Source organism: Eulemur rufifrons, chromosome 7, assembly GCF_041146395.1.
Source record: "Eulemur rufifrons isolate Redbay chromosome 7, OSU_ERuf_1, whole genome shotgun sequence".
Lineage (NCBI taxonomy): Eukaryota > Metazoa > Chordata > Mammalia > Primates > Lemuridae > Eulemur > Eulemur rufifrons.
In genome coordinates this window covers 154,958,523-154,977,276 of record NC_090989.1, presented here as the reverse complement: position 1 = coordinate 154,977,276, position 18,754 = coordinate 154,958,523, and the positions used below count along the sequence as shown (strand labels likewise).

General features: G+C 58.2%; 1 protein-coding gene across 2 annotated transcripts; it reads right to left on the bottom strand.

Moving 5' to 3' along the window:
- Positions 1 to 3,896: 3,896 nt before the first annotated feature.
- On the bottom strand, positions 3,897 to 17,455 carry SLC38A3 (solute carrier family 38 member 3). Of its 2 annotated transcripts, none has more exons than XM_069475738.1 (16): positions 17,388 to 17,455; positions 9,829 to 9,978; positions 9,646 to 9,727; positions 9,361 to 9,476; positions 8,696 to 8,769; positions 8,517 to 8,609; positions 8,332 to 8,413; positions 7,174 to 7,256; positions 7,026 to 7,084; positions 6,691 to 6,855; positions 6,526 to 6,605; positions 6,157 to 6,257; positions 5,798 to 5,922; positions 5,567 to 5,711; positions 4,208 to 4,311; positions 3,897 to 4,120 (listed from the first exon to the last, which is right to left on the bottom strand). In XM_069475738.1, the coding sequence occupies exons 2-16, from the start codon at positions 9,927 to 9,929 to the stop codon at positions 4,016 to 4,018; spliced, it is 1,515 nt and encodes a 504-aa protein (XP_069331839.1). In that variant the 5' UTR covers positions 9,930 to 9,978; positions 17,388 to 17,455; the 3' UTR covers positions 3,897 to 4,015. The 2 variants fall into 2 exon arrangements, with proteins under 2 accessions (XP_069331839.1, XP_069331838.1); XM_069475737.1 differs by having other exon boundaries at positions 17,253 to 17,451.
- Positions 17,456 to 18,754: the final 1,299 nt, after the last annotated feature.

The window sequence follows — 18,754 nt, the reverse complement described above, 5'->3', positions numbered from 1 at the left end:
ACTCTAGTCTTAAAAGCCACTGTTGGCTCTGCACCTCTCACTTCATACAAGTTGTCTACATTTACTCTTTCCAGTTCTACTCACTTACTCCTCTACCCACTCCAGTCAGGCTTGCCCCTCCCTCCACAAAACTCCCCTGGTCAGGGTCCTTAGTGACCCACATGTTTCTGAATCCAGTGGTCTGTTCTCTACCCTCACCTCCTTGGCAGCATCCAATGCTTGCCTGGCTGCAGGTGCTCACACCCTCCAGGTTTTCCTCCCACCTGGCTGCTCCTGCTCAGCTCTTCTTCTGGTTGTGCCTGCTCTCCCAGGACTCCTCCTGGTCTAAACCTACTTCTCATCTCATCCAGGCCCATGGCTTTAAATACCACTCACTTTGCTTCCCAGATCCAGAGATCCAGCGTTGACCACTGTACTAAACTCCAGTCACACACCCAGCAGCTGACTTGGTATCTCCACTTTGATGTCCAGTTAGTGTTTTAAACTCTTCATGGGCAAAACTGATCTCTCCCAAGCGTGCTCCTCCCCTGGCCTCCTACGGTGGCAGCTCCAACCCTAGACAGCTTTGGAGTCACCCTGGACTTATCTCTGCCTCTCCCCCTATACCCAAACTGTCAGGGAACCCTACCACCTCTACCTTCAGGACAAGCCCAGAATCTCAGCCCACCTCTGCCACTGTCTGAGCTAAGCCACCCAACACGTCTATTTGGAACAACTGCAGTAGCACTCATGTCAGTGACCCTGGCGGCCCCCCATCCCCCACCCCAGAGTCTAGTCTCACTGCAGCAGCCAGAATAATCCATTTAAAACTTAGGGTCACTACCAAATCAGATCCTGCCCCCTCGTCTGTTAGGACCTGACATTGGCTCTCATCTTACCCAGGAAAAACTCCAAAGTTCTTATGGTAGCTGACAAGACTCCATAACATTTGCCCTCCTCATTAGCCCCCACCCACTCCTTCTATCCTTTCCTGCCTCACTCAGCTCCAGGGACAGCGGGCTGCTGGCTGTCCTCACACATGCCAGGCACATTCTGCCTCAGGGATTTGCACTGGGGTGACTGGACTCCTTCCCTGAAGGCATCCACATGGCTTCTTCCCTCTCCAAATCTCTGAGCAAAAGTCCTTTTCTTAGTGACACCCACCCTATCCCGCCTCCTGACCCCCATTCTCCTTTGCCCTTACCTTGATGTTTTACTCCCCATAGAGCATATTCTAACAAATGATATAACTTAGTGGTTGTGTTTAATGTTTCTGTTCTGAATTCAATCCTCCACCTAGGATGTAAAGTCAAAGAAGACAGGAGTCTTCATTGTGTTCACTACAATTATAGGTGTTAGAAGAGTGCCTGGCATATAGGAAATCTCAATAAATACTTGTTGAATGAATGAATGAATCCCTTTTCAGTTGAGAGGCGAATGTGAGCCTGTGCACTCAGGTGGGGAGGGTTGGGCAAGGGCAGCCGCTGGGCAGGGAGACGAAGGCCCATGCTCTTGCCCCTTTTCTTGGGCTATGTGGTCTTACTTTTCTGTAACAAGCAGTCATAAGAAAAATAGTGAAAAGAAATATAGAAGACCGCTGTGCTGGACCTTCTGGCTGCTCTAACTTGTCAATATTCCATACAGAGCAATTTTTTTCAGAACAATTTTTAAAAGGCATAAAGAAGGAAAATACCTGGGAACTTCTTCAAAATATACAAAAATGCTTAATGATGGCCAAAGGCCTGAAGACCCATCCTCTTGGAGACTGAGTGGCTGCAACTTGATGGCCAGGGACAAGGGATACTCATTTTCAAACAGTCATGTGGACACTTGGCTTTTGAATCTAGTGTAGTGGCCACATCACTACCCTGTCCCCTCCCCGCTGGAGCCTGCTGCCCAGGGTCAGGGTGAAGGAGGCCTGATTGGGCAGGCAGAGATGGCCTGTCAGGGCCAGGGTCCTTCCCACACCCCAGCTGTGTGGGGGGAGGGGCAACTGTGAGCACATCCCCTTGGTCTGGGAGGCCTGAAGCCAGGCTTGGTGTCCTGTTGCTGCTCTGACCTGCAGCCTTCCTTTGGATGGACGGAGTGTGAGAAAAGACCCCAAGGTTCTGCCTGCAAGATGGACTCTGCCCTTCATTGCCCCCCAACTCCCCAGGAGCCAAGGGATCCAGGTAGGGCTATGGCCCCATCTGATGGGGAAGAGGCCAGACACTCCCAGTCCCTCACACCAGAACACCTGGGCTGCATCCACTCCAGGCCAGCATCTACCTCTTTCCTGTGGCCATGGGCTCCTGGGTGAGTCTCCAGGCTGGAGTCAGGTGCCTGGGGCTGATGAGAACGGGACTCAGGAAGCCCCCTCTGCCCAGTTGGCACTGCCATGGGTCTAGCAGTGACCAGCTTAAGGAAGTTCTTTCTTCAGGGGTTTCCCAAGCTGGCAGCTGCCTTGCAAGTTCAAACTGGATTTTTCCTGCTGCCCTTTTCCCCGGCGGCCTAGCCTGGTGCAGGGTCTCTTCTAATGAGGGTTTGGTGCCAAGGCCTGGGCAGCTCCATTCCACTGGGTCCCAGCTGGTTCAGGCCTGCCCCAGGGAGTGGGCAGCTTCCCAGTCCCACCCGGGCCAGGACACCTGGGGCTGCCCTGCCTCTTTGCAGCCCCCACTCACGCTTGGACTTCCCCCTCCCACTGCCACTCAGGACCCCCCACACAGGGACTCACTGACCCACCTTTATTCACGGTAGAGTTTACTATTAATAAAAAGATCAGCCCAACAGGGCGCAGGATCCCTGGACTTTTGTCCCTAGACTCAAGGCATTAACAGAGTTGATATGGCAGTCTGGGAGCCAGGGGAGGGCAGGGGGCCCTTCCTGGGGCTCCCACAGGGCTCAGCTGCCCCCAGCTCAGACCCTCCCTGAAGCTGCTGGGGATGCATCTCACGTTGCCTCCTTCCGGAGGCCACTCTCTGTCCCACTTCCTGGGGCCTCATTAATTCCTCCCCACCTCACCCCGTGAGAAAGCAGGTCTGTGCTGAGCCTGGCCCAGGCCCAGAGCCGGGTCTGAGTGTGCCACTGCTCGGTTTGGGAGGCAGGGGGTGGGGTGGGTGGGGGACTTGCCTTGTCCCCACCTTCATCCCAAACAAGGAGACAGGGGCCGCCATCACCATCCACGTCCTGGGCCGCCCTCCCCGCCCCCCACTTTCCAGGAACCTAGGGTCCATGGAGACCAAGAATATAAAACACAATTGGTCTTATGTATAATATTTATAAAAGGGGAGGCTGCCAGCCTCCCCACCCTGCTCCGATCTGGCCCCAGGGGTCTTTGGCTCCCAGGGGCAGGACACTCTGGACCCAGCCTCTCTCTTCTCCCAGCAGTGGAATGTGAGCTATGGCCCAGGCTTGGGGTGGGGGAGTCCCAGCCTCCCCAGGACTGGTGAAGAGACAGTGCAGGGGTCCCTTGGGGGTACCCACACCAGCCCCACCCTCAGCAGAACCTGCTGGCTCCAGCTTAGCTGTGGGGTAGGGTGAGTTTCCTCCTGTGGAGGGAGTAGGAGAAGAGTATCTGAGGACCTAAGCCCAAGTGTCTGAAAGGGCCCTAGGGGATAGAAGGAGGAAAAAACCAGTGGGCTTGGGCAGATGAGGCCCCAGGGTACAGACCACGGCCTAGCAGCAGGGTGGGAGAACAGCTGTAGGCTTGGGTCCCAGTTCTGTGTGCCCCTACAGGCTGTGTGACCTCAAGAGGCAGCTGCTGGGCCTCAGAGTATGCATCTGTGCAAGGATGGGTGGAGGAGCTTAGGTGGGATCTGAGGTGACAGCCCCATCCTACTCCCATTTCAGAAAGCCCCTGCGGCTCTGGAGTCCAGCGGGATGGTAGCCCAAGGGCCTTGGTCCTGGCTTCTTAACAAAAACCTTCCGCAGAGAAGATATGGGGCCAAATGCCATAGTGTTAATCGCATCCTTCTCCTACCCCCACTGGCCACTGGGGGTAAAATCTGGAGAGTCTGGGCAGGGGTTCTAGTCCAGGTAGACAGACAGGATGGGTCCCCTAGTGGTTTCCTCCATGCTGGCCGGTCCCTGAGACCCAGTCAATGATGATGAAGCTCAAGCTCATGGTCATCAGCAAGAGGCCAAGCACAGCAAAACAAAGGGCCTGTGAGGTCAGAAGTCAGGGTCAGGCCTGAGGCCAGGGCAGCCCCTCAGCCCCACACCAGCCCACCAGCCTCCAGGCCCCTCGCACCAGGATTTTGGGGGTGGATCTCACAGGTTCCTTCTCAGTGGGCACGATTCGGAAGTAGAAGATGGCAGGGAAGATGAAGATGAGGCATGGGGCAGATGTGGCACCTGCAAAGAACAAAGCATGGCCACTGCTGGATCATGTGCATGTACTGGCTAAGGTTTGGGGGTGGATGCTTCAGTGAGATCAAACATTCCTCGTTGAGGGAGTTTCACCTTGAGACTCCACTTGGGAGCTCTGCCTGATTCTGGGAAGCCCACCAGTCTCTCCCCCTTGTTTTCTATCTGCCAAGATGGAAGGCTGGTGTTCTTGGTGTCAGAATGTCAGTGGATGAAGCTAGTAATGAGGAAAGGCAAGTCAAAAGGTGGAGATAGACGAAGACTTAAGGATACTAGGCTCCTGGATACAGCTATTCCTGAAGACTTTTCCATTATTTGAGCCCATGCATTCTTTTCTGCTTACTTCATTTTGAGTTGGATTTTGGACACATGTCCATGATATCCATGATACTTAGCCTCCAGGTCTGCTTGTCAGTCCTTGCAGAGTTGGGTTGGGGAGTCAGTCCCCTGAGTTGGGTCACCCCAAAGATATTTCAGAATTGTCAGCCGGGCGCGGTGGCTCACGCCTGTAATCCTAGCACTCTGGGAGGCCGAGGTGGGCGGATCGTTTGAGCTCAGGAGTTCGAGACCAGCCTGAGCAAGAGCGAGACCCCACCTCTACTAAAAATAGAAAGAAATTATATGGACAGCTAAAAATATATATAGAAAAAATTAGCCGGGCATGGTGGCGCATGCCTGTAGTCCCAGCTACTCGGGAGGCTGAGGCGGTAGGATCACTTGAGCTCAGGAGTTTGAGGTTGCTGTGAGCTAGGCTGACGCCACGGCACTCACTCTAGCCTGGGCAACAGAGTGAGACTCTGTCTCAAAAAAAAAAAAAAAAAAAAAAAAGAATTGTCTCATTTTCCAGCTCAGAGCCACATCTGGGATGAGGCAGTGGACAGAGCACCAAACCTGGAGTCCAATGATCCTGGGGCTGAATCAAGGCCATGTGGCCCTGCTGCTGCTTTAATCACTCTGAACTTTAGTTTGTTCGTATGTGAAATAGGGACAAGACTTAATGAAAGTGGAGGGCCCTGGCCCCTGGGGTCCACCCCTGTCCCCCAGCAAGGGGGACTGAATCAGTGGTTCTGAACCCTCAAAAGGGATTAGAATAGCCTTAAGGACAAAAGCTCAGATGGTTGGCCAAACTGTGCACGTGGCCAACAGCTATCACTTAAATGTGAGCTCAGGAATCTGCCGGGATTTACAGAAGTGTAAATCTCTGGGGCAATACCCCACTTCCACAGCAGGGCCAGATCCTCACCAATGACCCCGAAGATGCCCAGGATGTTGGGGGCGAAGATGACCAGCAGGTTGATACAAGTGAGCAGGCAAATGGCAATGATGATGTGCCGTAGCCAGCTGAACTCGTGCTTTTGAAATAGCATCTGTTGGATGGCGCGGCGCACCTGGGGGCAGGTGGGAAGAACTATCAGCCTGTCAGCCCCATCAGCCCCACCCCCTCACTGGCCCGGCCACCTGCCCACTGGCTCACCGGGAACAGAACGATTGGCACTGTGAGTGTGACGGCTGTCAGCACGGCCACACGCACACACAGGATCAGCACATCAAATGTATCCACCTTGTTGTAGGTGTGCAGCAGCTCCGACTCCACCCCGTCTGCGGCAGGCAGGGAGGGTGGTCAGCAGGTGGCCGAGGAGGGGGATGGGATCTGAGCTACCTGGTAGACCCTGACACTGTGGGGAGTGGCATTCAGACTCACCTCCACAGCTGCAGAGCACAGTCAGGCATCACATACCTGATGAGCACCTACGGTATGCAGGGCACCATGGCCACTGACCAGCCCCTAGCCCCCAGCCTGGCCTTAGCCTCTGCCCACTGGCCCAGCCATACCATAGAAGGTGAGGTAGCCGAAGAGGGCAGCCAGGAAGTACATGATGTACATGACGGCGATGGACAGGTTGGCAACGTGCTGCATCTTCCTCTTGGAGGGGCTATGGGGCAGTGGGGGGGTGGGCACTGGTGACAAGCTGGGCCACACTGGGAGACTCCATGTGCCCCAGGGTCTCTCTGGCACCACATTCTCATCATTCAGCAGCTGAGGGAGTCTCCTTCTTGCCCCAATCTCCCCTCATGGCAGCCACAGAGATCTTAGGTAAAGTGACTTGGCTTCTGTCTCTCCCCACACACCCCCAGGACCACATCCATTCTCCCCAAACCAGCTCAAGACAGCCCGGCCTCCTCCCAGCCACAGACACCTACTCCTTGAGCTCCGTATAGATGGGCAGCACCTCAGGGTGGCAGACAAAGGCGAAGGCCATGATGGGGATGGTGTATGCTGTCTGGGGACACATGGGACTGTGTCAAGACAACCCCCCCTCCCGCCACTCTTACCAGACCCCCTGTCCCTCCCTGGCCTGTCGGAACCTGTGAGTTGAGCGTGAAGTAGCTCGGGGTGCAGAAGGCTGCAGTGTCAGTCTCCACCTGCAGCTGCACTTTCTCCTCAAAGACCTCTACGTGGCTGGAGTTGCCTGTGATATTGGCGAGGTTGGGGGGCAGCGGGCAGGGCACGTGAAACTTTTTGTAGATGACCTGGCGTGGGGAGGGATCAGGGTATCAGAGACGGCTAGGCTGCTGGTAAATCACCATGAAGCTGCATGTAGGTCAGGACTGGAGCAGCTGCCTTCTGGCCCAGACTGCCCAAAGAGACCTGCCCCTCCCTGACCTGCCCCCTTCCTCGACCAACATGGAGGGTGACTCACTGCAATTAGGAAGAACACCATACAGCTGAGAGAGAAGCCACTGGAGTAGCCCAGGTAGCCTGCAAAGTGGAGGGGGCTGTGAGACTGGGTGCTCCCTCCTGTGTATCCCTCCAACATCCCCCCCAAGACCCCACCCCACCACACTCACCAAGCTGCCGCATCAGTGCCAGGGGCAGAATGATGACGACAGAGACCAGAATCACCAGGTAATTCCCATTCACATACCAGTCTCTGCAGGGACAGCAGTGGGGAGCCAGGGTCAGAGTCCACTCAGCCTGGGGTGAGCCACCTGCCTCCCCCAGTTGGAGTCACCAGTGGTACCACTGAGTGACCTTTGAGGAATTTCTGTCCACAGCTCTAAGTCTCCCTTTCCCCATCTGCAAAATGGGCATACTCTCAGTGCTCTCCTTCTCGGTGATGTGGGGATGAAGGTGCTGGCCTGCCACATAGCTTACGCGTGGTAATCAGTGTGATTATAGTCACTGCTGTTTTTCTCAGGACACACAGGTGTGGGCCCAGCCTCTGGAGGGAGGTGGTTGGGATGAAGGGAGCTGGCTCTGAAAGGGGCAGTGTTTTCCATGGGGATCTCAGGGACTTGCCAATAACCTGTGCCCCTTGTAGTTCCTTTTGGCATATAGACCTTGTATTATCCTGCCGCCTCCTCTGCCCCCCAGAAATGTTCAGGGGCACAGGGAGACAAGGGGATAAAGGCCAGCACCATCCTTCAAGGGCAAGCCCAAAGGCCAAATCCTTGGGAAAGGCCCCCAGGGCCCCAGGGGCAGAATCTTGACTCCCCCTCCTCCCAGAGCTGCTCTGAGCCTCACAGCCCCTCTGCTTGCCCGGGCTGGGCTGCCAAGAGCAGGGCCTGTGTCCTCTCTGCTCCCCACCACAAAACATAGCTGATGTGCAGCCGGTGCAGGCTACAGTGATGGGCAACTGGGACACCCTGGGCTTAATCTCTTGGTGGGGGGGCTGACCCCACGGTCAGGAATAGCAGGCGCTTAGAGCTAAGCTGAGGCTCTCATGCTCTCAGGCTGGGGACAGGGCCAGGAGGGGCCCAGCTTCCTCAGCTTCACCCTGCCCCTAGCCCCACATGTCCCCTCCCTGGAGGTTCCCCTGGGTGCTTCATAAACAAGTGTGGACGAATGTTGGCTCTGCTGGCAGCTCTCTGCCCCCCACCAGCCACTTGTCTGCTCTGTCTCGTCTCCCTCACTAGTGCGGCCTGGGCGCCCAGGGCCAGTGACGGGCATGGAGTGGTGCACTAGGGCCTCCCACCCCCACCCAGCCCACCCCAGCCCGGGCTCACGAGCTTTTCTCCTCCAGGTTCAGGAAGGTCTGTATGACAAGGGGCAGCTCGGACTTGATGATGTACAGGTAGCTGGACATGGCTGAGGGGAGAGCGGTGGGCAGGTGCTGGGGTCAGCCGAACCAGTCAGCCTTTGGGCCCATCCGCCCGCCCGCTGCCTGCCTGCCCCTGCCCACTGGCCTCACCTCCGATGTTCTGCAGCGTGATGGCCAGGGCCGCCGCCAGCTTTCCCGGGGTCCCGAAGGCACGGTAGCCCAGCTGCTCATAGGCGCGGATACCTGCAGGAGCAGAGGGTTAGGAAGTCGGGGGAGCTCACTCCAGTCCACCCCCACCCCCAGCCCAGTCCGGGTGGTGTGAGGCTCACCCACAATCCCTGAGGACTTGAGTAGCAGGTGGATGGAGTAGCTGGAGAGCAGAGCGACAGCTGTCAGCAAGAACCTGGGAAACATGGGAAGATGGATGAAAAGAGGCCACTGGGGGCTCTCCTGGCTGGTAGGGAGCAAGGGACTCTGGGAGGCCTGGGGGTTGGGGTCTGTGACTTGGGTGTCTGGACACCCCCAACAGATACGGTTGCAAGCTCAGCAGGCCCTGGATGACCCAGGATGGGACAAGCCCAGAAGAGCCCTCTGGGTCAAGAGTGCCCCTGTGACTGCCCTCTGAGCACTTCTTCCTCTTTAATCCTTGGGACAAACATGTTTTCCATTCAAGCTGTAGGGCAGAGCCCCTGGGCAGAGGACACGTGTGCCCACATGAGGCCTGGCCATGGGCTTGGCCATCACGTGTAAAGGTGGTGGAAGGACACACTCGGGCCTGTAAGGCTGGCCCTGTGTTACGACCTCAGTGGATCTACTGGGCAGTGAGGTATATTCGTCTGGCCACAGATGTTTTTTCAGTGTGGTTTGGGTTTACTGTAAGAAGTGCCCACCCACTGCAGCCTGGGCCTTGGGACAGGGAACTGGCGAGTCATGGGAGGTCACAATTGGAGGCTTGTTTAGGGCTCCCCATTTTAGGCTTGCTGAGGACACTCACAGGAATAGGATGATGCCTGTGTTGGCCATGGCATAGGCGAGCCCCAGGATGCCGCTGCCCATGATGGCATTGCTGAGGTTGAACACTGACATCCCGAACGATGTCTTCCCCTCAAACTGCAGGCACCAGAGTGGGAAGGTGAGGGGTGGGGGAGTCAGCTAGGCACGGAGGCATCATGGGTTCCCCTCACTGTCCCTCGGCCTCCTGCTGCTGCCCCACAGCACCTCATTACTGCACCCAAGCCCCCCACAGTGCCCCTAAGCCCCCCATTGCTGCCCGGCTCACGTCGGTGAAGTGAGGCTCTTTGCTGGGGCTTTTCTGCAGGAAGCTCTTGCCCTCAACACAGCTCCGTCCAGGGTCCTCAATCCTGCAGGCACAGGCCAGGGCAGGCGGCTCAGCTCTAGCCCTTTGCTCCGTACCCCTGCCCTACCCTGTCCTGAACCACCACAGGGTCCCTGTTCTACTCACCTCTGGTTGCCTGCCGTGGGGGCGATGGCAGGGAGTAGCCCCTCCGAGTGTTTGCCGTTGGGCACCAGCTCCACCATCTCTGTCTGCAAAGGTGCCTCCATGGCTCAGGGAGCACCACCAGGAGCACTGCTCTCACACCAACACAGAAGTCTGCAGAGCAGCCAGTCCCTCTGGTTATGCCCCTTCCTTGGGCCCAGGGCCCGGACTCCTCCACGAGGCCTGCAGCTGTAGCACACCTCCCAGAGGGTAACCCAGGACTACATGCACGCGGCTCTGCCTGCTGCTTCCCTGGCTTCTGCCACTGGGGGAAGAGAGCTCAGACACCTGAGTTCCCCAGGACATCCTGATGGGACCCCCCACACACACACCACCCCAGGCATGCCCTTGGGCCTCACTTTCCCCATCTGTGAAGGGTCATCTGGAGCATCAGGATCCCGGGATGCTGAGTCCCAGGCCCCCAGACTCCACTCTGGGTGTGCATCCTGGCCAGACGCCCCCTCTCTGACATGAGTACTGGGAGATGGTTTCCTGCACTGGCCCTGTGTGCCAGGGGCCTCCTGGCCAACCTAGAATGGCACTGCCCGACGGCTGGAGGCCTTGGGAGAGGGTGAGGGCTGTGGGCCCTGTTCCCAGCCGCCCGGCGGGCACTGTTGGCATCCAGAACAAAGGGCCCTCTGTGGGCTGAGATCTGGCGCTGGGAACGGCAGGCGCAGAGGCTGTCCCCCCCTGGAGCCAGGATGCCTGAGGCGGTGCTGGGTGGCTGGACACCTGGGCCCTTCCCGCCTGGCTGTGGCAACAGGCCCTCAGGGGGCCTTCCAGGAAATGGGTGCTCCAGGGCCCAGTTCTCTGGGCTATACGGGCCTTACCTTCCACACAGCCCTGGCCTCAGGGCCATGTTCTCCTTCAAGCCTCTCCTCCCCTGCCAGGGAACCCCCAACCCTCAGGTGCCCACCATCAGGAGTGGACCCTCTGAAAAGACCCTCCATTTCCTGGAGCCCCAGGCCCAGAGCTCAGGGCCTTGGCCAGCTGCGGAGGAGCCTGGACCACCAGGTCAGTGCCCCGTCCCTATTCTCAGGCTTGGCTCTGCACTGGGCCTCAAAGGAATCCCTTGCTCCCCATCCCTGCCACTGCCCAAACAACTCACTGGCCCTCTCCCAACGCTGGGGCCAGGAGGTGTCTACCTCATACCAAGAAGTAACTGGGCATAGTGCCCTCAGGTTCTGTAAGGACATCCTGAAGTCTAGACTGGCCAGCAGGAGAGCTGAGGCCAAAGTGGAGCCCAGAGAGGGTATAACCCTTCCAGGCAGGATAGCTAGAGCCCAGTCCTAAAGCCATAGCACCCTCTCTCCTTGGGAACCCCGAATCCTGCCCTGAATACCCCATTCCCACTCCAGCCCCTGATGCTCTCAGGTCTGCCCTTGCGTCTGGAGCACTAGGAGGTGCCAACTTAGCACTCAGGGCTGGGGGTGCACAGAAGTGAGGCTCAGGCTTCTGGCCCTGGTGCCCCAGAGACAGCAGCCACGCACCACTGACCAGGGACTCCTGCCCCATTGCCCCAGGCAGCCAGAGCTCAGATCCCAGGCACTTCAGGCCTGGAGACCCCACACGTGGCACTCTTGCACCCCTCAAGCCTGCTGGCATCTGAGCCCTCCTCTCCTTCCAGCCCTGCCCCCTCAGGACCATGACAATGTTAACGTCTCTTCTTGAGCCCTCTTCCCCTAGACCAGAGTTCCCCAGGTCAGCCTGTCCTCATGCCCTTGCCCTCAGCCCTGCCATCTGCACCCCTCCAAGGATCCCACCTGGGTGTGGAAGTGCCAGTGCCTGGTCTCCAGAGTCACTCCAAAGTGCCCCTGGCACTCAGCTAGGGTTGCCCTCGCTTAGCCCCCTGCCCTGGGCAGGCTTGGACAGGCCCTCAGAGTGTGCTGAGTTGGCAGCCTAGACAAAGCACCCTTCTCTGCCTAATATCCTTCCTAGCAGCTGGGCACTGCCTCCAGGGAGACCACGGTCCGTGGCATGGGCGCGGGAGGTGTCTGAGGTCCTGGCTCCAGTTTCCCCAGCCCCTCTGCAGGACCTGGACATAAACCTGTGGGGCCTGGTGGCTATGATTCATCACCAGTCATTGCTGAGTCTTGGGCTGGCCTGAGATTGCAGAAAGGACATGGAATATCCCTCCTCAAGTGACCTCCAGTCTGGAAAGGACAACACCCCTCCAAATACCACCCTCACCACCACCCTATAGCTCCTGCTGCAACTGAATATGAGCACATGGTGCTGGGACTCAAAAAAGCGATGGGGGCATCAGGGAAGGCTTCCTGGAGGAGGCGGTGAAGCCAGTCCTAAAATTCCAGGAGCTCCTGAGTTGTGCAACAGGAAAGAGTGCTTCAGGCAGAGGGCACAGCATAGGCAGAGGCCCCGAGTGAAGTATGAGGCAGGCTGTGAGGGAGGAGTGAAGGTTGTATGGCTACAGGTAAGCCTGACAGAGCCTTACAGGCCAGGCCAAGGAGTCTGTACTTCTGTCTAGGGCAGGGATGAGGGCTGGGAGGCTACAGTGGGGATTAGCTCGGGCGTGGCATGTGGGCCGCAGCCATTTCCTGAGACTTGACAGCTCCCACCCCTCAGGCCTGCTGCCTCCCAGGCTCCTTTCTGTCGGGGAGTCAGGGCAAACTCAAGGAGAGTCCTGGGTAGGAAAAGCAGCCAGCAGAGCTCGACCCACTGTGGTGAAAGCCCAGAGTAGACAGTCTAAGTCCTGGCTTGGCCCTGCCTCACTGTGATCAGGGGCAGAGTACCCCCTCCCAAGACTTTTGTGTCCCCTTGTCCTCTAGGGGTCCCTCGAGGCTTGGCCAAAGCTGCAGACAGAGTGAGGGCAGGCCATGGAGGCCCAGAGAGGGGGCTGGTGCTGGGGCAGGGAGATTACGCGGCCTGGGGCAGGTCATCAGAATGGCATCTTTCACGGGTGCAGCATGGGCCTGGGCAGTTAATCGATGGCCCAGGCCACTGTCCTAGGACCTGTTTGCCCTGCTGAGAGATAAGGGCCAGGAGGAGCCAGGAGACACAGGCATGGGACAGCAGGTAACGCCCACCCACGCAGACATCACCGGGTGAGAAGTCGTCAGGCACACCTTGGCAGGTGTTGAGTTTGGCTAATTAAAGATTTGGAGGCCCAGGAATCCAGGCCGCCTCAGGGCGGCAGCTTGCATCAGCCTCTACAGGAAGGGCACACCTCTCTGCCCAGAGATCAAGGTCCTTGGAGTCCCAGGGCTCTGACCCCTGCTTCCCTTCCCCAAAACATTCAGAGACCTAAGAGGGGGTGTGGTAGTGGGCTGGCTACCGGGAAGCATCCACACTGTCCTTCCCTTGGTCCCATGGCCACATGCACTGATGGGGACAGACCCCACAGAGCTTGTTGTGCCCAGGCAGCCCTGAACTCGGCCCAGAGCTCAGGGGAGAGGCAGCTGGCCTGGCTTGAGGGTCCAGTGTGCTCGTCCCTGGGGGCTCAGGGCTGAGGACTGCCCCCAGCTACAGCTCAGCTCATCCTTTCCTCCCTACTCCTTGGCTGAGAGAGGGTGCCCCTCCCAGCCTGGTATCTATCTGGACAGCTACCCCTCTGTCCACTTGCTTCTGCAGGCTTCAGAGGGAAGGCACCCCCTCCTAGGAGAAGCCATCAGCAAGTAGGGAAAGAGCATACAATTGACATGTTTGAATTGTATGTTCACAAAACACAACCACAGGGACTGGTGGGAGCTGAGGTCAGGGGTCCAGGGATAGGGCAAGTGGGAGGAGGGTGGTAGAACAGGGAAAAGACACCCCTTGTCCCTCCCCCAGACCCGCATCTCCAGATTTTGACCCCAGTAGATTCCAGTCCCCCATCCACCACTCCCTCATCATCAATAACACAACACAATGCGAGTGGCTAGTGTGTGACCAACACCGGGCTGGTACTGAAGGGGTGACATGCAGGAAGGGGCACATCCAGGGAAAGGCAGATGGCCCAGAGCATTGACATATTGGCCACACTGATCCCTCATCCCCCCACTCCCTGGCCCTGGGATCTGAGGTCTGTGCCTCTGTGTTCTGGGCATCCGGAGGTGTCTAGGAGGATCTAAGAGGCCCAGCTGGGACCGGAAGGTAGACTTTCCTGTGACAGGGTACATTTTCTAACAGATGCTTATAGTTGGGCCTAGCTCCAGCCACCTCGGCCTCCCCTCCCACCCAGCCCTGGACCCTCCTGCAACCTCCCAGTAGAGGTTGCAGCCAGAATCTCTTGGTTCAAGACTGGGCCAGAGCCAGCAGCAGCCCCCTCCCCCGCATTGCCAGCCTGCTGAGAGGACGTGCAGCCTTAGGCCCTGCTGAGGCAAAGGACAGGACATCACGTGACTGTGGCCCCCCAGAGGCAGGGGAGACCCTGCGCCAGCCAGCCCATCCTCCTCCCTGCTGACCCGGAATCCCCTGGAGGCAGCCAAATATTTGGACAGCCGGACTTCTGGCCCCAAAGAAAGCTGGAGCACAGGCCTCAGGCAGTTCAGGACTCACTGGAGACCCCAATGGGGGGCTAAAGGCAAGGTCAGCCTAGAGGAGGGGTGAAGTCCAATGTCAGGAAGAAGCAGAGCAAGGCAGAGGGAGGGAAGAGAGACAGACAGGGAGAAAACACAGACATTAGATACACATGTCCATGCATACTGACCCAAAGAGAGAGACAGACAGACAGCCCAGGGAGGTAAAGAAATGCACATGGATACAGAGGGACACAGACAGAAAACAATAGAGAGAGGAAAATCACTCCTATATAGGTGGATAGACATTCAAACAGGGCGATGGACAGAGACAGAGACAGGCAGAGAAGTGAGGAATAGAGAAGTGACCAGCCCATCAGAGATAGCCAGATGGAGAAAGAGACAGAAACAACAAGAGGCAAGACACAGCCAACAAGACAGACAGAGCCCCAGAGAGGCAAGAGGTGGGGAGGGAGCCAGAAGGCCTAGGGGAGGGGGAAGCAGACCCAATGAGCCCTGCAGGGATGGCCAGGCAGAATCCCAGAGAACCCCACAGGAAGGCCACTGCTGCATCTCCAGGTCCCCACAGGGCAGGTTATGGCCCTACCAGCCAGGTGCGATGACATCCAAAGGCTGGGGCTGAACCCACTAGAGCCACAAGGCCAGGCCCAGATGGAAAGTTCAGAGATCCCTGATCCAGCACCCAGCATTTGTCTACCTGAACAATGGAAAAGACATGCAGAGATGATGGTCAGCTGGAGTGACCCCCATTCTCAGCAGCCATGCACGTGTGCAGACGTGCTGGCTGAGAGGCTGTGTACAGGACGTGGCCCGCAGAGCGGAAATTCAAAACCAAGCCACCCCAGGCCACTGGCCGGAAAGCCCCTCCTGCCCCAGCAGCTGGTCCTTCCCTTTGGTCCCCAGAAGCCCGGCCTGGTCCTCTGCTTGAGCCCCACCCTGTTCTGCTGTGTCTGTCTTCCCATCCAGAGTCAAAGACCCATCCTTCACCACTAGACTGAGTGTACACAGGGCACATAGTAGGTACTCAGTAAATATTGTTAAGTGAATGGAAAGCATTCAGGGCAAGCCCTCATCGTATCTTACCTGCTCCAAGTGAGGCCTGGCCCTGGCCCTGCCTGCGCTAGAACATCCTTCCATGGGGCCCCCATTCTACTATGGCATAGGCTGCACAGCCTACTCCAGCTTCTTGTGCACACAGATGCCAAAACTGTACCTCCCTGGTAGCCAACCAGCCCCACTCCCCTGCAAACATGTTTTCCCTTCAAACTGAGTGCTTGTCCCACACCTAGCCCAGACTTCCGGCGTGTGATCACTTCAGCCTAAAATCCTTCCCTCAGCCACCCAGAGACCATGAATCACCCAGCCTGTCTGTTGTGACTCAGTTTCTCCATTTTCCCAGGGTTCCAAGGCTGTTTGCTAGGGTAGTGGCACAAGGACAAGACCAATCAACTCTCATGGTCTGGCCTGGACTGGGGTGGGGACAGTTTGTGATGGGGGCCAAAAGAACCAGCATACAACAGAGACTGAGAGGCCAGTGAGGACCTGGGCTTCATGGGCCCAGGCAGAATGAAATCCTGAAACAAACACTCCCACCCTCCCCAAAGATACAGTTCCCTGCTCCCAACCCCAAGAAGTCAGTCAGAGATTCCTATTCCTGATTTCACTTACTCCAGCCCTCTCAGAGATATGCCAGACTGGCCTCACCCATTCCTGATCCCTCCCACCAGCGGTGCTTCCTACAGGAAGGCTTCCATGCTTGTGCTCAACCTCCCCCATTCAAAATGGAACTCTCCTTGGATCTCTTTAGCTTTCTCTCCCTCAAATTAAGATCCCCAAGGAATTTGCGCCTTTCCAGAAGGAAACGGCTCTATCCCAGACGTTTACTGAAGAGGAAGGGGTGGAAGGTCCAAGGGCTGCTTCCAGGGGCAGCACAGTGGTGGAGGCACAGAAGGAAGGACAGGGCTGGCAGGCTGAAGGAAGGATGTGCATGGGTGGAAGTGCCCTCCACGGTGTTCCCCAGGGATCAAGGGCCTTGACTCAGCCCTCTTCAGACCTGCTTGGGAGCCCATACCTGGGCTCAGGGCTCAGGTCACTGTAGGGGGGAAAGGGCGAATCCTCATAGGCCCCGCCCCTGGCCTCCCCCTCCCTGGCTGTAAACAAATGCACGCATGCGAGGTGACCAATGGATTGGGCCAGTCGGGCGGCGGCGGGCTCCTGAAAACCAAGTCTCCGTCCCTTTCCTCGCCCGTGCGCTGCTCGGACTCATACTTGCACCCGACCCGGGCGCCAGGTGGGGAGGAGCGCAGCGCACACGGTGCCCGCCCTCAGGCAGGGGAGCCTCTCGCGCCCTGTGCCCGCCGTGCCCGCTGGCTCCGCTGCAAATGGCACAAGTTCTGGGGCCAGCATGTACCCCGGGGCCCCTCAGGCGGCCCGGCCCCATCTGCCCTCAAGCCCCTGTCCAATGCAGCCGGGATAAATATACCCGGATTCCGGGAGTGCCAGCCTGGCCGCTCTGCCTGTCAGGCGCCCGTCGGGGCAGCGCTCCAGGGACTGCTTCGCGCCCCTCTTGGGTCCTCCTCCGGGACCCTCTCTAGCCTGCCCGCGTAGGCGCAGCCTCAGGAAGCCCGTCCGGTACCACCCGAGCCCCCGATAAGGCGTCCTGTGGCTCCACCCCGGGTGCCACCGACCTCCTGCTGTCCTGCTCACGATAAGGCGTCCTGTGGCCCCACCCCGGGTGCCACCGACCTCCTGCTGTCCTGCCCGGGGAGGAGGGGATGGGGGGGCTGGCCACCAAGAAGTGCCCCGCCCCAAAGCAACGAGGTGCCCCTCCTGGTACCCCCCTCAAGCTCACAGCTGAGTCCCGACTGGCGGGTCCCCAGACCCGCGCCCGGAGCGCGCGGGGCTTTGGCTTACCGGAGGCTGGGGCTAGTGCTGGGGTGACGGCGGGAGGGGGAGCTGCCCAGAGCTCTACTATGGATGAGAGGGTGCACAGTAGGGCTCAGCCCACCCAGTGCTCCTGGATTGGTGGGTCGACGCCCGCAGCGGTACCTGGCCTCAAGGTTGGGCAAGCGCGTAGCTCCGATCCGATCCGGCTGGCGCGGTCTGCTCTGCTCCCGACTGAGTGCAGGGCAGCAACAGCGACAGCAGCGGCCGGGGATGAAGGGCGCGCGGCCCCGCCCCCGGCCTGCCCCCGGCCCGCCAATCCCCTGCTGTCCGCAGGAGGAGGGGCTGCTCGGGGAGGGGCGGGGGCCGGGGCAGGCCCGGAGCAAAGGGGCAGCCGAGCGCTAGGGAGCCCCTAGGTAGGAGGGCAGCTGCTCTGGGAGGGGCTCAGTTGAGTCTTGCTGAGGGAATGCTTCCGTCTAAAGCAGATTCTTTCTGAGGTCTCTGAGTGTCACTGTAACCCCTGAAATGCTCTGTTCTCACCTCCCTGAAGCCAAAAGGGGATCTCCAGCCAAGGGGAGCGGGAACAGGACAATGCTTAAGCTCAGCGAAGAGTGTTTGAATGGGGGACTTTCGGCCATCACTCAGGCAATAAAATACCTTTCTACCTGCCTCACCCTTCCCAACCAGGGGTGGGATGGAGGTGGGGTGGAAGAACTTCTTGTATCAATTTTGTCTTCAGAAGAGACTGAGGCTGGAACGAACAGAAGCAGAGACAGTGAGGACAAGAGGTGAGGGAGGCTTGGCTTGCTGTGAGCCTTGCCTGGGGCCTCACTGCACATGGTTCCATTTCCTTATTCCTAAGGTGTAGGAGACAGCTGTCAGCCTGCCCGTGGGAAGTGGGGGCCAGGACTCTGCCCTGGCAGAAGGGGTTTTACGTTGGCCCCATTCTTAGCTGGAGGCTCCTATCCCACTCCTGCCTACTTCCCACCTGGGGCCTTGGTGCTCAGGGGTGGATGGTGTGTGTTGAGGTCCCAGGCCCAGCTGGAGGGAGCTGGGGGAGACACTGACCTTCAGGGTGAACTGGGGGTGTGTGTCCCAGAACAACTGTGCCCCTTGCTTCTCAGCCACTGGCTCTGATCCGATTAATCCCATGGCCTCTGCTTTCCTATCCAAGCTGGACTTCTGTGTCATGTCTGCCCCTCTTCCCGCAGAGGACATGCCTAACCCCTTCTCTGCCCTAAGCTGGGAGTCAGGACTCCAGGATTCTCTCCTGCTGACTCACAGCACCACCACAGCCAAGCCAAGCCCTAGCGTACCTCGGTTTCCCACTGTATCACAAGGAAATGGCTCTGTCTTTTCTTCTGGTCTGAGGGGAACAGGTGAAGGGGAAGCTGTGAGCCAAGGGCAGGGGCTCAGCTCTGGCTGGGAGTGCCAGGCACTGGGAGGACTAAAGAGAAAGGCATTGGGATGGTGGCAACCCCTGAAAACCTTAAACCACCCAAGCTCCTGCCTTGCTGGGGGCTGGAAAACTG

What these genes read in the sequence shown, in the direction of transcription:
- SLC38A3 (XM_069475738.1), bottom strand. Translation starts at nt 9,929, where the DNA reads ATGGAGGCACCTTTGCAGACAGAGATGGTGGAGCTGGTGCCCAACGGC. An exon ending in TGGTGTTCTTCCTAATTGCA is followed by an intron (nt 6,856 to 7,025) that starts GTGAGTCACCCT and finishes TCCCCACGCCAG; the next exon opens with GTCATCTACAAAAAGTTTCA. An exon ending in GGGCATCTTCGGGGTCATTG is followed by an intron (nt 4,312 to 5,566) that starts GTGAGGATCTGG and finishes TGTTCTTTGCAG; the next exon opens with GTGCCACATCTGCCCCATGC.